The 10,833-nt window shown below is 35.7% G+C and overlaps 1 protein-coding gene across 1 annotated transcript; it reads left to right on the top strand.

The window, feature by feature from the left end:
• The first annotated feature begins 596 nt into the window (after positions 1-596).
• LOC136233627 (U-box domain-containing protein 54-like) lies at positions 597-2,073 on the top strand. Its single transcript, XM_066023379.1, has 4 exons — positions 597-1,009; positions 1,264-1,382; positions 1,474-1,595; positions 1,692-2,073. The coding sequence occupies exons 1-4, from the start codon at positions 742-744 to the stop codon at positions 1,885-1,887; spliced, it is 705 nt and encodes a 234-aa protein (XP_065879451.1). The 5' UTR covers positions 597-741; the 3' UTR covers positions 1,888-2,073.
• Positions 2,074-10,833: the final 8,760 nt, after the last annotated feature.

The raw sequence follows: 10,833 nt of genomic DNA, 5'->3' as shown, positions 1-10,833 counted from the left end.
TAGGGGATGCCTATGGTTGGTTCAAACATGCTCTTCGGTTACATTTTTCTGAACTTCTCATTGAATCTACCATTGAAGTTCAGGATCCGCACACTCTTTATCGTTCAAGGATCTGGTTTGTAGACCATTGTTAACTTTTTTTCGATTCTATCAAGTATCTTTTATCACATGGTGAGGAAATTGAGTAGCCCTTTCTATTGTTCAGCGACACTTGTAGGTAGCTACTCCCCGCCTCTTATCAATGTCGTATTCTACTTTAATTAATGAACTTGGCTACCTTTTGAAAAAAACACATAATTCTTTTTAGAACAAAAAGTAATAGTTTTTTCTCTACTTGTATATATGATATGAGAGAATTTACATAGATTATATTTTTTAACTTCCTCCAAAAACTATTTAATTGGGAAGTTTTAGAAATTGAAAAAAAAAATGTTTATTTGATTGTGTCAGTTTTGTAAAAAATGGTATTTTCTGTTGGAATTTGTTATTCCTTTATTCATTACAACAAATAGACATAGTGTAACGTGACAAGCCAATAGGGCATAGGCTGAAAAACTTGACAAAAGAGAATCTCCTTTTTTATAATTGTATAACTTTATCATTTGTGGCATTGAGAGCAACGACTCTTTCTTTCCTTTCCTTTCCTTGTGAATGAAAAATGCCAACTAATACACACCAAAATCTTGTTATCTTCTTCACTTCCATTCTTCCTTGAATTTTTCATCTCCTGTTGCCTATGAAATGGAAGAACAGATGATATCCAACTCCAGTATCCAGCACCACTACTGCAGCACAAGAATTGTATCATCAGAGACTGAAATTGTAGAAATAAGTGAAGAAATCACAAGTAGTGCTAATACCAGAGATGTTGGTTTCAATGATGTTTATGTTGCTGTTGGTAAACATGACTTACATGTCCTCAAATGGGCTCTTGATCATGCTCTTTCACCTCCATCTAGACTCTTCCTTGTCCATGTTTTTCCTCCTCTCTCTTATATTTCTACTCCAGGTATCATCTATCTTTCCTTTAATTACTTATCTTCTATCTTTTCTTGCATTAGAATACAATATTAAGGAAGATGGCAAAAAAAAATCATTTTACCGACGGATATTTCTGTCAGTAATTGTATAGTTTCCGTCGTAATATGGGAATCTGTCAGTGATTTGATTCGAATGTAGTATGCGATGGAATTCTCTGTCGCTGATGCTTAGTTCAACAAAATCTGAAATTGATGTAATTGATCACTTGTTAATTAATGACAGTTGGAAGATTATCTAAGAGCCAATTGAGCCAAGATCAAGTGAGGTATTATATCAATGAAGAGCATGAGAGAAGAAGGAATTTATTGCAGAAATATATTAAGCTATGTAATGATTCAAAGGTACATTTTAATTAATTTGAAGAGATTAATGTACTAATTCTAGCTTATATATATGTTAATTGGTACTAAATACAATGCTTGAATATGATAGGTAAATGTTGAAACAATGCTTCTTGAGAGCAAAAACACTGCCAAAGCCATTCTTGATTTGATTCCTGTTCTCAATATTACGAATTTTGTCATGGGAACTACTTGGTCTCCGCGTCACTCCAGGTATTAAGTTAGTTAATGGACTAATTTGGTGTGTATTAAGGTGCGCGAATGACGTGGTGCGTCGGATGTATATAATAAAGTTTGTCTTGTTTTTAGATTATTTCAGAAGAAATTTGGTAAAGCGGAATTTGTGAGGAAGAATGCTCCGGAGTATTGTAAGGTTAGCATTGTTGATGATGGCAGGAAGAGTGTGGAGGTTGAGCAGCCAACAACAGATATTGATCACAACTCCAGAAGGAGGTTTTTAATGTGTATATGCTTTCCGGGCAAGTTTAATGCCCAAAAGGTTTAAATTCAATGTGTGGAATATAAGAGATTCAACATTGTTTTTAAATAGGATGTTGAAGCGATTTTAGATATAAATAGATTTGATTTATAATGTTCATTTATTTATATGTATCTCGACCTGAATCAGGAGTGTTTGGTTGCTCATTTTCAACAGCGAGTAAAACAAACGGATTCTCAATATAATATGGTCTGCAGTTTGTAGGAAAGACATCAAGGTTTGATTTTTTACGAATACAAAATTCCCAATATGTGAAAAAATAACAAACATGCAATTGGGGAGGGCAGCAGAAACCAAGTTTGGCATGTTAATTTGGATCAAATTAGTCTAAAATATGATTCATTTTTTACAAATATCAAAAAGCACCAATCATATGATTCATTTTTGGAGTAATTTGATCAAAGATGCTAAGTTATGGACTAAATTGATACCTAAAATTCATTTTAGGTCAAACTCATTATGCATATGATTAGTTGTACCAAATAGACGAAATTAAGTGTCTATTTGGCTCTCTCTTTTGTAGTTTCTTTTTAATTTTTTAAAAAGAATATTAAAACGAAAGTGTTTAGTTGGATCAAGATTGAGAAACAGCTACCTATAGCTATTTCAGAAGAAAAATTAGTTAATTTCTATCGGATATTAACAACAACACGCAAACAGTAAACAACTAACCACAATAACACATTGTAGACATGAAGAACTGAACCAAACAACTCTAATGTTAATACATAAAAAGAGAGAAAAAATATTTAGCACATAATTACATATCTACGCTTGTCATTTTTTTTTTATGTTTCACACTATGAACTTATATTTCGCCCTATCACCTAAGCTTGTAGGAAATAGATGAGGGTTACACAAAAAACCGATTGGAAATTCAGAACAGAAATCGAACTGTGTCGTGGCGGAGGCCACTGCCTTGAAAGCGATTTCGGCAGACTGAAGTGCAATCTGTAATTCCGGTCGCTCCCCAAGGTTAACACAGAAACCTTCGAACTTGTGAACTCAAAGTCGAAGATGATGGAACAGTAAGAGTGTATTTTAATTGCTCAGAAAGTTTGATTGAAGAGATTAAAAGAAAAAACTGTGTGTTCAAAAGCTGGAAACTTGTTGTATTTATAGGCTTCAGAAATAAGAACGTTAGAACGTTCCGATTTTGACTAAATAAAAAGTTGAAGAAAAATTCAAAGAAGTTGAAACGGATAAAAATAAAAATAAAATTCGGGCCCAGTCCGATCGGGAGGGCGCGCGCATGTGGTATATTTGCTAAAAACCACTTAACACAATTTAAAGGCTTCTAAAGCCCAATTCTATATATACTCACTCAAACCTTTGTAAGTTTCCTATGTGGGATTGTAAAAATGCTCTTGAAAGCAAAGTCCCTAAAGATAAATATACCTCACACTTCAAAACCATTTATTCTAACACTTATATTTCGTCCTATCACCTAAGCTTGTTAATTTTGCTCTAACAACCATATTTGCTAATATGAAAACATGTTTAAGTGGAGTTGTGATTTGGAAGTGCCATGTCAATTTTGAAGTATGTCAAATCATCAAATAAGTGTGTCAGAAGTCTAAAATTAACAAATTTAGGTTTGTGAGAGCATCTCCAACAGCCTTTTAAGTTGGCTCTTAAGTTAAAATTTGAGGAGGAAGAATGAAAATTCATCTCGAACAGTCTCTTAGTGGCTCCTCAAATCACTAAGAGCCTCTACATCCTCTCTATTAATAGAGAGCATCTCTCCACCTCTTAGTGCCTCCTAACTTCATTTTTTATTAATAATTTATTATTGATGTGTCTCTCTCCTCACACTATTGGTAATGTAACAATAAAGAATAATCTTAATAATAAAATAATAAATAAAGAGTGAATATAAGGAGCATTGTTGGAAATGATATATCTTAGCCACTCTTAAATCACTAATAGTCAATTATTTATATTAGTTTTAGAGAGCTCACTAAGAGTCTCTTGAAGATGTTCTGATAGGTCAAAGTATAAGTTCAAAGTGTCAAACGATAAAAAAAATGATAAAGTTAAGATCTCGTTTTTTTGCCAGAAAATATTTTTCTGATTTTTCGGTATTTATTGGCTTAGAAAAATAAGATAACGAAAAATATCATGTTAGTCAAGAGAAAAATATAAAGCAAGTGATGAAAATGTTTTACCCTTTTCAAAAAGTAAAACGTCTTCCTAACTCTTTTCCAGTTCTGATTCCCACATCCGCTTTTTTTTTATTCATGTTGGATCCAACTATAACTCATATAAAAACATGTTGGGTAGAGTTAATCAGGTTGACCCACTTGACCCCGTTTAACAATTTGGGGAGAAAAATGGAAAAAAGTAAAAAGCAGAAAATTCATGTGAAAAACGATAAAACCATGAAAATGGGAAACGGGTAAAAGCACGAAAAATAAAAGAAAAAACTTGCAAAAATAGAAAAATACAAAAACATGAAAAGAGGTATAACAAGAAAAAACATAAAAGAAGGAAAAATGTGAAAATGGTAAAAATGTGAAAGCAATAAAAATTTAAAAATGGTAAATATGAAAAAAACATAAAAAACTAAAAAATTAGAAAAATACGAAAACGAAAAACAAAAAAAAATGTGATAAATGAAAAACATATTAAAATGCGAAAACTGTAAAATATTTTTCAGCTTGGTTACAGGAAAATATTTTAGTTTACAACAAAAATAACGACGGCTAAATTTTGAAGGAGTGGAGAATCGAACATCAAACTTCACAAATAAGATATTCAACTTCTTATAATTGAATCAACCCTTGTTGGACTATATATTCACTATATTGGTTACATAGGAAAAAGACAAAACAAAAAGAAATAATGCAAGCAAATGAGACAGAAGAGGTGGCAAAATGACACAAGACCCGATTACACGACACGAACACGACACGGATTTTTAGTGTTAGTGTTGAGCTTAATAGGTAATGGGTCATTTTTGGGTTGACACGAAACTGACACGCTAATTTTTGGGTTGGGTTAGTGTTGATATGTGAACCCAAAAACGACACGAAATGACACGGATATTGAAAATTATTGTTATATTCTCTCATGTTTTTTTTATGTCACTTTATTAATAAAGATAATAAAATTATAATTATTAATTGCAAATATTAATTTGAATTTCCTAAATTGTTATAAACACATTACATAACCCTCTAACATGATATTATCGAACTTTTCGATAATTATTGTTAGCATACTAATCTAAAAATGATATAAAATGTTTAAAAACAGTACCAAATCTTCTTATATTTTTAAGAGTTATTATTAATATATACGCATAACAAAATTACATGTAACCCGAAAACACGACACGAAATCGACACTAACCCGAATAGATTAACACGACTTTGACACGAAAGTTTTTGGGTTGGGTTTGGGTTTACTCTTTTTGACACGAACCCGAAATGACACGACACGAACACGACTCGAACACGATAATTGCCAGGTCTCAGACAGTCGATAAGTCATTTCTGAGCATTCTAACAGCAACAATAAGGGGATTCTGAAGGATAATAAGACTGGGAGAGTAGTAAGCTATTTTAGACCATGTGACTGGATTAGGTTATGGTTTTTTATTTTAAAAAGGGACAAAGTACTAAAATATCCTTAATATTATTAGGAAAGTGCCAATTTGACCCCAACGTTTATGAAATGGTGCAATTATAGTACCATCTAATTACCTAAGAAAGAAAGATAGAATGTTAGGGTTTAATTGGCTATTTATAGGCATTAAACAATCCCCCTCAATCCTAGGTCATCCTCTAACCTTTAATGGGTCTTCTAGCATTTCTCTGGTCGGATTAGAGTTGTAAAAGTCGGATAAAACCGAGCCCTTTCGAGTAGAATTTCAATTGAAGTCAACTATTGAGTTCTATTGTAGCTTGCTGAGTTGTTGTGCCTAGCTTGCCTAGCCACTTGTGTTTTACGCATGTTTCGAGTTTTGTATTTCCTATGTTGACTAAAAAATAGTTGCTCGACGAGTGATAGGGGTCGAAAACTCCTATCTTTCGGTACGATTTTTATGATAGTTTTCTCTAGTTTTCATTCAATAAGCGAGCAATTCTCGCATTTTTATGCATGTGTGTGTGTTAGTTAACTTTAGTATATGTTTTATTTACTTTTGTAGTTTGAAGTCGTTTTCTGGTTGTTTTTGGGCAAATATTGCCAAAATAGCACGTACGTAAACTATCATTTATTTACTGTGGCTAAATGATCCACCAAAAGTCGCACCAAATGGAGTTTTACTCAAATATAGCGACTGGTGGGTCAATTTAGCCTTTGGACTGGCATCGTTTGGAGTTTATGTGCGCGTGCAGGTCAAAACAGGATTAATTTCAGGTGAAATTCGCGTCTCGGGGACCCCCGACAGTTGCTCGGTGCATTTGGACATGTACCGCCCGTCGAACTGGCCCTTAGAGCAACCTTAGTGGGTGGTAACAACTAAGTTGTGCCACCTAGGATAAATAACAACCAAAAGTTATATCCCATTAGAACCCATTAATTATTTGAAGTTTTATGGGGTTAAAAAAAATTAATTAAAAAGATTGAATGAAAAAAGAAATTTGAAACAAAAAGTTCATCACTTTCTTTCTCAAAAGTGAGACACGCCACTCTCCATTCTTGGAGAGTGTTGTCCACTTGCATGCAGTGCTTTCTTTTTCTTGGAAAGTATTGTGCACTCTCTTTTACATTATTTCTTTTAGTTCTTTATCTTGGAGAAGAAAAGTTTGTAACCAATATTAGCAACAAACTAATATAAGTAACATCTTCCATATTGCTAAGTTACAACCAAATATACTAAGTAACAAAGAAACGGGTTCCCACTAGGGATGCTCTTATAGGCCAGCTCGGTGAGCTGGTGCCCAGCTCGTGCCAAGCTGGTAGTCAGAGACCAGCTCATCAAGCTGGGACTCAGGAATCAGTCTTTTGACTGATTCCCGGCCCCATGACTTCACGATTTCGCCCCCACTTCTCCACTTGCAACAGGAAACAAATCCGATTAGGTTTAGGCTTCAAACAACAAGTATAAATAGAACTTTGTAACGTATGTATTATTATCTTTTAATTTTGTAAAAACCCTACTCCACCCTTGAAGAATCCTCTTCCTCCTTCCATCCACCGTTGAAGAACCTTCAAGCTCCGCTGCCCTCGAGGGTTATTCAAGGATCCATCCTTCAAGTCCTAAGAAGACGTCTGCACTGGTCGAAAGGTTCCCTCAAAGGAAATTCTTCTCTTTTACATTCTGTTTACCTCTGATCCAGTCTATGAATCTTAGGCTAATTGTATCATCGTGACAATACTTTCTCCATCTTTAATGTTAATTCAATTTCTTGTTTTATTCAATTGATTTGTCAATTTAATCTTTGTCTTACGCTTTGCATGATTAGTTTAACTCATTCATAAATTCAAACAAACATTTGACACATATTGTTAGCTGAATCTGACCTAGTTAGAGCCTATAGGATTGACAACCTTATACAAGATTAAGCCCAAATTACTGAGCCTTAGAGCTAGTTTCGGCCTTTCAAGGGAATCACGCGCTAGGAACCATAGAAGGATAAGTAGGGTTAATCGCCTTAGGCACAAGTGACTTAGATTAGGTTAACAATTGTTTGTTTAAACAGGTTGAATTCACCATTATCGTATCTTTCCATATCCCTTCGGGTAATTACATTGTTAACAGATCACTTAGGAATAGAATAACTTAATTAGGAGTAGATTAATATAAACAAACTCAATCTCAAACCCCCACAGCCTAGATAACATTAGAAGCTTAGTAGCTCGATACTTGTAGGTGTAAATCCTGTGGATTCGATACCTGGACTTGTCCAGATTATTACTTGATAATAACAGGGTACACTGATCCCCTAGTCAGTCTCATTGGGCGTCGGTCCTGAGGCGCATCAACGACCTATTTCGACAAGCTATTTGCTAAAATTGCCAATTCTCCTTGTTTAAGATCCGCAACTACTGGAAATAACTCAAAACTCTAATTAAAACTAGAATAAGATAAAAGTCACTCATAATCAGTGAGGAACATACATTAAGACTAAACATGTCTAAAATGGTGATAACAACTGTTAATTTAAGTTGTGTTTTGTGTTTGAAACCTCATTTGAGGATTCGTTTAATAAAGCTAAGTGTCAGTTCAAGCAAAGAGAACTTTTTCTTCTTCTTCCCTAGATAGCAAGGCTAAAAACATCTCTTAACTTTCTAAGGTCTTTCTCATATAATGATTATCTTCTTACCGTGTGAAGTTGATTAAGATAGTCAAAAGTCCAATGGGGGTGCCCGACTTTTGGAAAAGACTGCAGACATTCGACTAATAGTTCAGTGATGTTTCGATTGATCGATTCGGTAATCTTGGATGAAGACCTCTGTTATTGCGTCAACAAGGGCGAGGAACGAACAAGGGGGGAGAGGTACGAACGTCGCGTAAACATGGAATTTTTTTTATCTAATAGATATCAACGAAATGATACAGTAAATCGATTTCTTCTGAACTTTCTTCTTACTTTTATTATTATGAACTTCATTATCTATCACATCAATTCAAGCTTTAGTTTAGTAATGAACTAAATTGGATTTAAAGGCTATGGAATCAACAACATATTCAACAAAAATTATGCTACAAACATCTACATTATAAATTTATAGTATTTTGTAAAAATAAAACCCTTTTTCTGCTTCTCTTCCTACCTCCATATCGTTGATTAAGAATATGCTTAGCAAGAGAGAAAAATTCAAAATCATTTTCAAGGAAGAAGTTTGAAGAAAAAAATGGAATGAGAATAAGATGGCCAAAGGGGCTGCCCGCCACCGGCCGGAGACTATTGCAGGCGACAATAGTGACTCTTCCTAATATGAGAGAGAGCTTGATGTGAGAAAATTTGATGAGATAGAAATTAAGTATAAAATATTAATTGGGTAAGAAAAAAATTAAATTATTAATGTAAAGATAAAAATATTCGTTTTGACTTTTTTAACACCGTTAGGCAGTTAAACTGTTTTTGCTAATGAAATCAATCTTAAGAAACTTGTTTGTCAACTTTTAAACCACAAAACCACGTCATTTATGTTTGAAAATAATTCAAAACATATCGAGTAATTTTTCAATTTTAAGATTTAAAAATAAATAATACTTAGACATTTTTTCTCTCCAGCGTGAGAGGTGTGGTCTCTCCTTCGTGAGGGTTGTGGCGGTTTTATCGCCGGTTATAACTACTGCGATCGTGCTTCTGTGCTGACTCCTCCGCCACTCTCGGCTCTACGGTGGTGGGCAGGTCAGTTATTCCTCTTTTGCTTCCTTGATTTTGGCGGTTTTGGCGATTTCTCTCTGGTTTTTCCTGTTTCAATTTCTCTCAGTTGCTCGAAGCTCTGTATCGGCCTTGTGTGCTTCGGAAATTCTTATCTTCTTGTCTGTTACCATGGAGGAATCCTTGGGTAATCTTAATCTCTCTGATGGCGAGCAAGACGCCCTTGATTTATCGGGCCCTTCATCTAATCCTTCCGCTAGGAATCTCGGTCTCTCATTGGTTGGGCGGTTTCTTACTGACAAAACCATTAATGTGGGGGCAATGAAAGCGAGATTGGCTTCACTCTGGCGTCCGGGAAGGGGTGTGGCAATATCGGAGGTGGATTCTAATTGTTTTGTGTTCGAATTTTTCCACGAAATTGACAGGGCTCGTGTAATTGCTGGCGGCCCTTGGTCTTTTGATAATCATCTGCTGGTAGTTGCAGAATGGAGTGATGAATCTTCTCCCGAATTAGTTCCCTTTTTTCAAGCAGCTTTTTGGATCCAAGTGTATGACCTTCCTGCAGGGTCGATGTCTGAAGTTGTGGGGAAGCAGTAAGGGAATTTTATTGGTGTCTATCAGGAGTATGATATGAATAACAATTCTGGTATCCGAAGGCAATTTATGAGGATCAGGGTACTTGTGGATGTTAGGAAGCCGCTGAGGAGGTGTAAGAAGATACGTAAGGGCAAAGACAGTTGGTCTTTTATTACTTTCAAGTACGAGAGGCTTACTTCTTTCTGTTATATATGTGGTTTGCTCGGCCATACTGAATGGTTTTGTGACAAGATTTTCTCTCTAAAGCCAGAGCAGATCAAACGTGAATGGGGTGAGTGGCTCAAAGCCCCGGTTAAAAGGAGTGGGGATTCAGTATCAGCGAAGTGGTTGCGAGACCCTGGAGGGGTGTCGCTGTTTGGGGATAAAGTGAGGTTTAACCCAAGTATTCCGTCGAGACTGCTGGATTCGAACTCGACGACGACTGTGGTAGGATCAGAAAATGCTGGTCCGACTATTCTGTTGCTAAACTCTACTGTTACAAAGGCGGATGAGACGAATATGATCATAGATGGAGAGGGGGATGGTATGGAGCTTGTGGATGATCCTAAACGTCGGAGAGCAGCAAATTCAGCCAAAATCCTGCAGGAAGTGGTAATCAATGACAACAATGGTTCTCCGAGGATACCTATTTCTGAGTCATCAACAGATTCAGGGTCCTCTATTGTATCTGAAGCGGCAAGGCCTGAGATCCAGGTCCGCCGGGTCCAATGATCTGCCTTAGCTGGAACTGCCGGGGTCTAGGCAACCCTAGGGCAGTTCGGTCACTCGGGGATATTCTGAAGTCGAATAACCCTGATTTAGTCTTTCTTATGGAGACTCTTGTCACGAAGGGTTCCATTGATAGTTTGTCTCGGAAGTTTAAGTTTGAAGATTCGTTTACTGTAAATTGTATTGGTCACAGTGGGGGTTTGGCTTTATGCTGGAAGAAAAGTGGTTCTGTTTCGATCTCCTCTTATTCTGATCACCACATTGAGGCTCAGATTCATGATGAGAAGAAAGGAGACTGGAGATTTATTGGTTTTTATGGTTATGCAAATAGGAATCAGCACCATCACTCTTGGAATCTTCTTCC

This window comes from Euphorbia lathyris, chromosome 1 (genome assembly GCF_963576675.1).
Source record: "Euphorbia lathyris chromosome 1, ddEupLath1.1, whole genome shotgun sequence".
Classification (NCBI taxonomy): Eukaryota; Viridiplantae; Streptophyta; class Magnoliopsida; order Malpighiales; family Euphorbiaceae; genus Euphorbia; species Euphorbia lathyris.
Note: the sequence above shows the minus strand (reverse complement) of the source record. Positions and strands in the feature narration are given on the sequence as shown.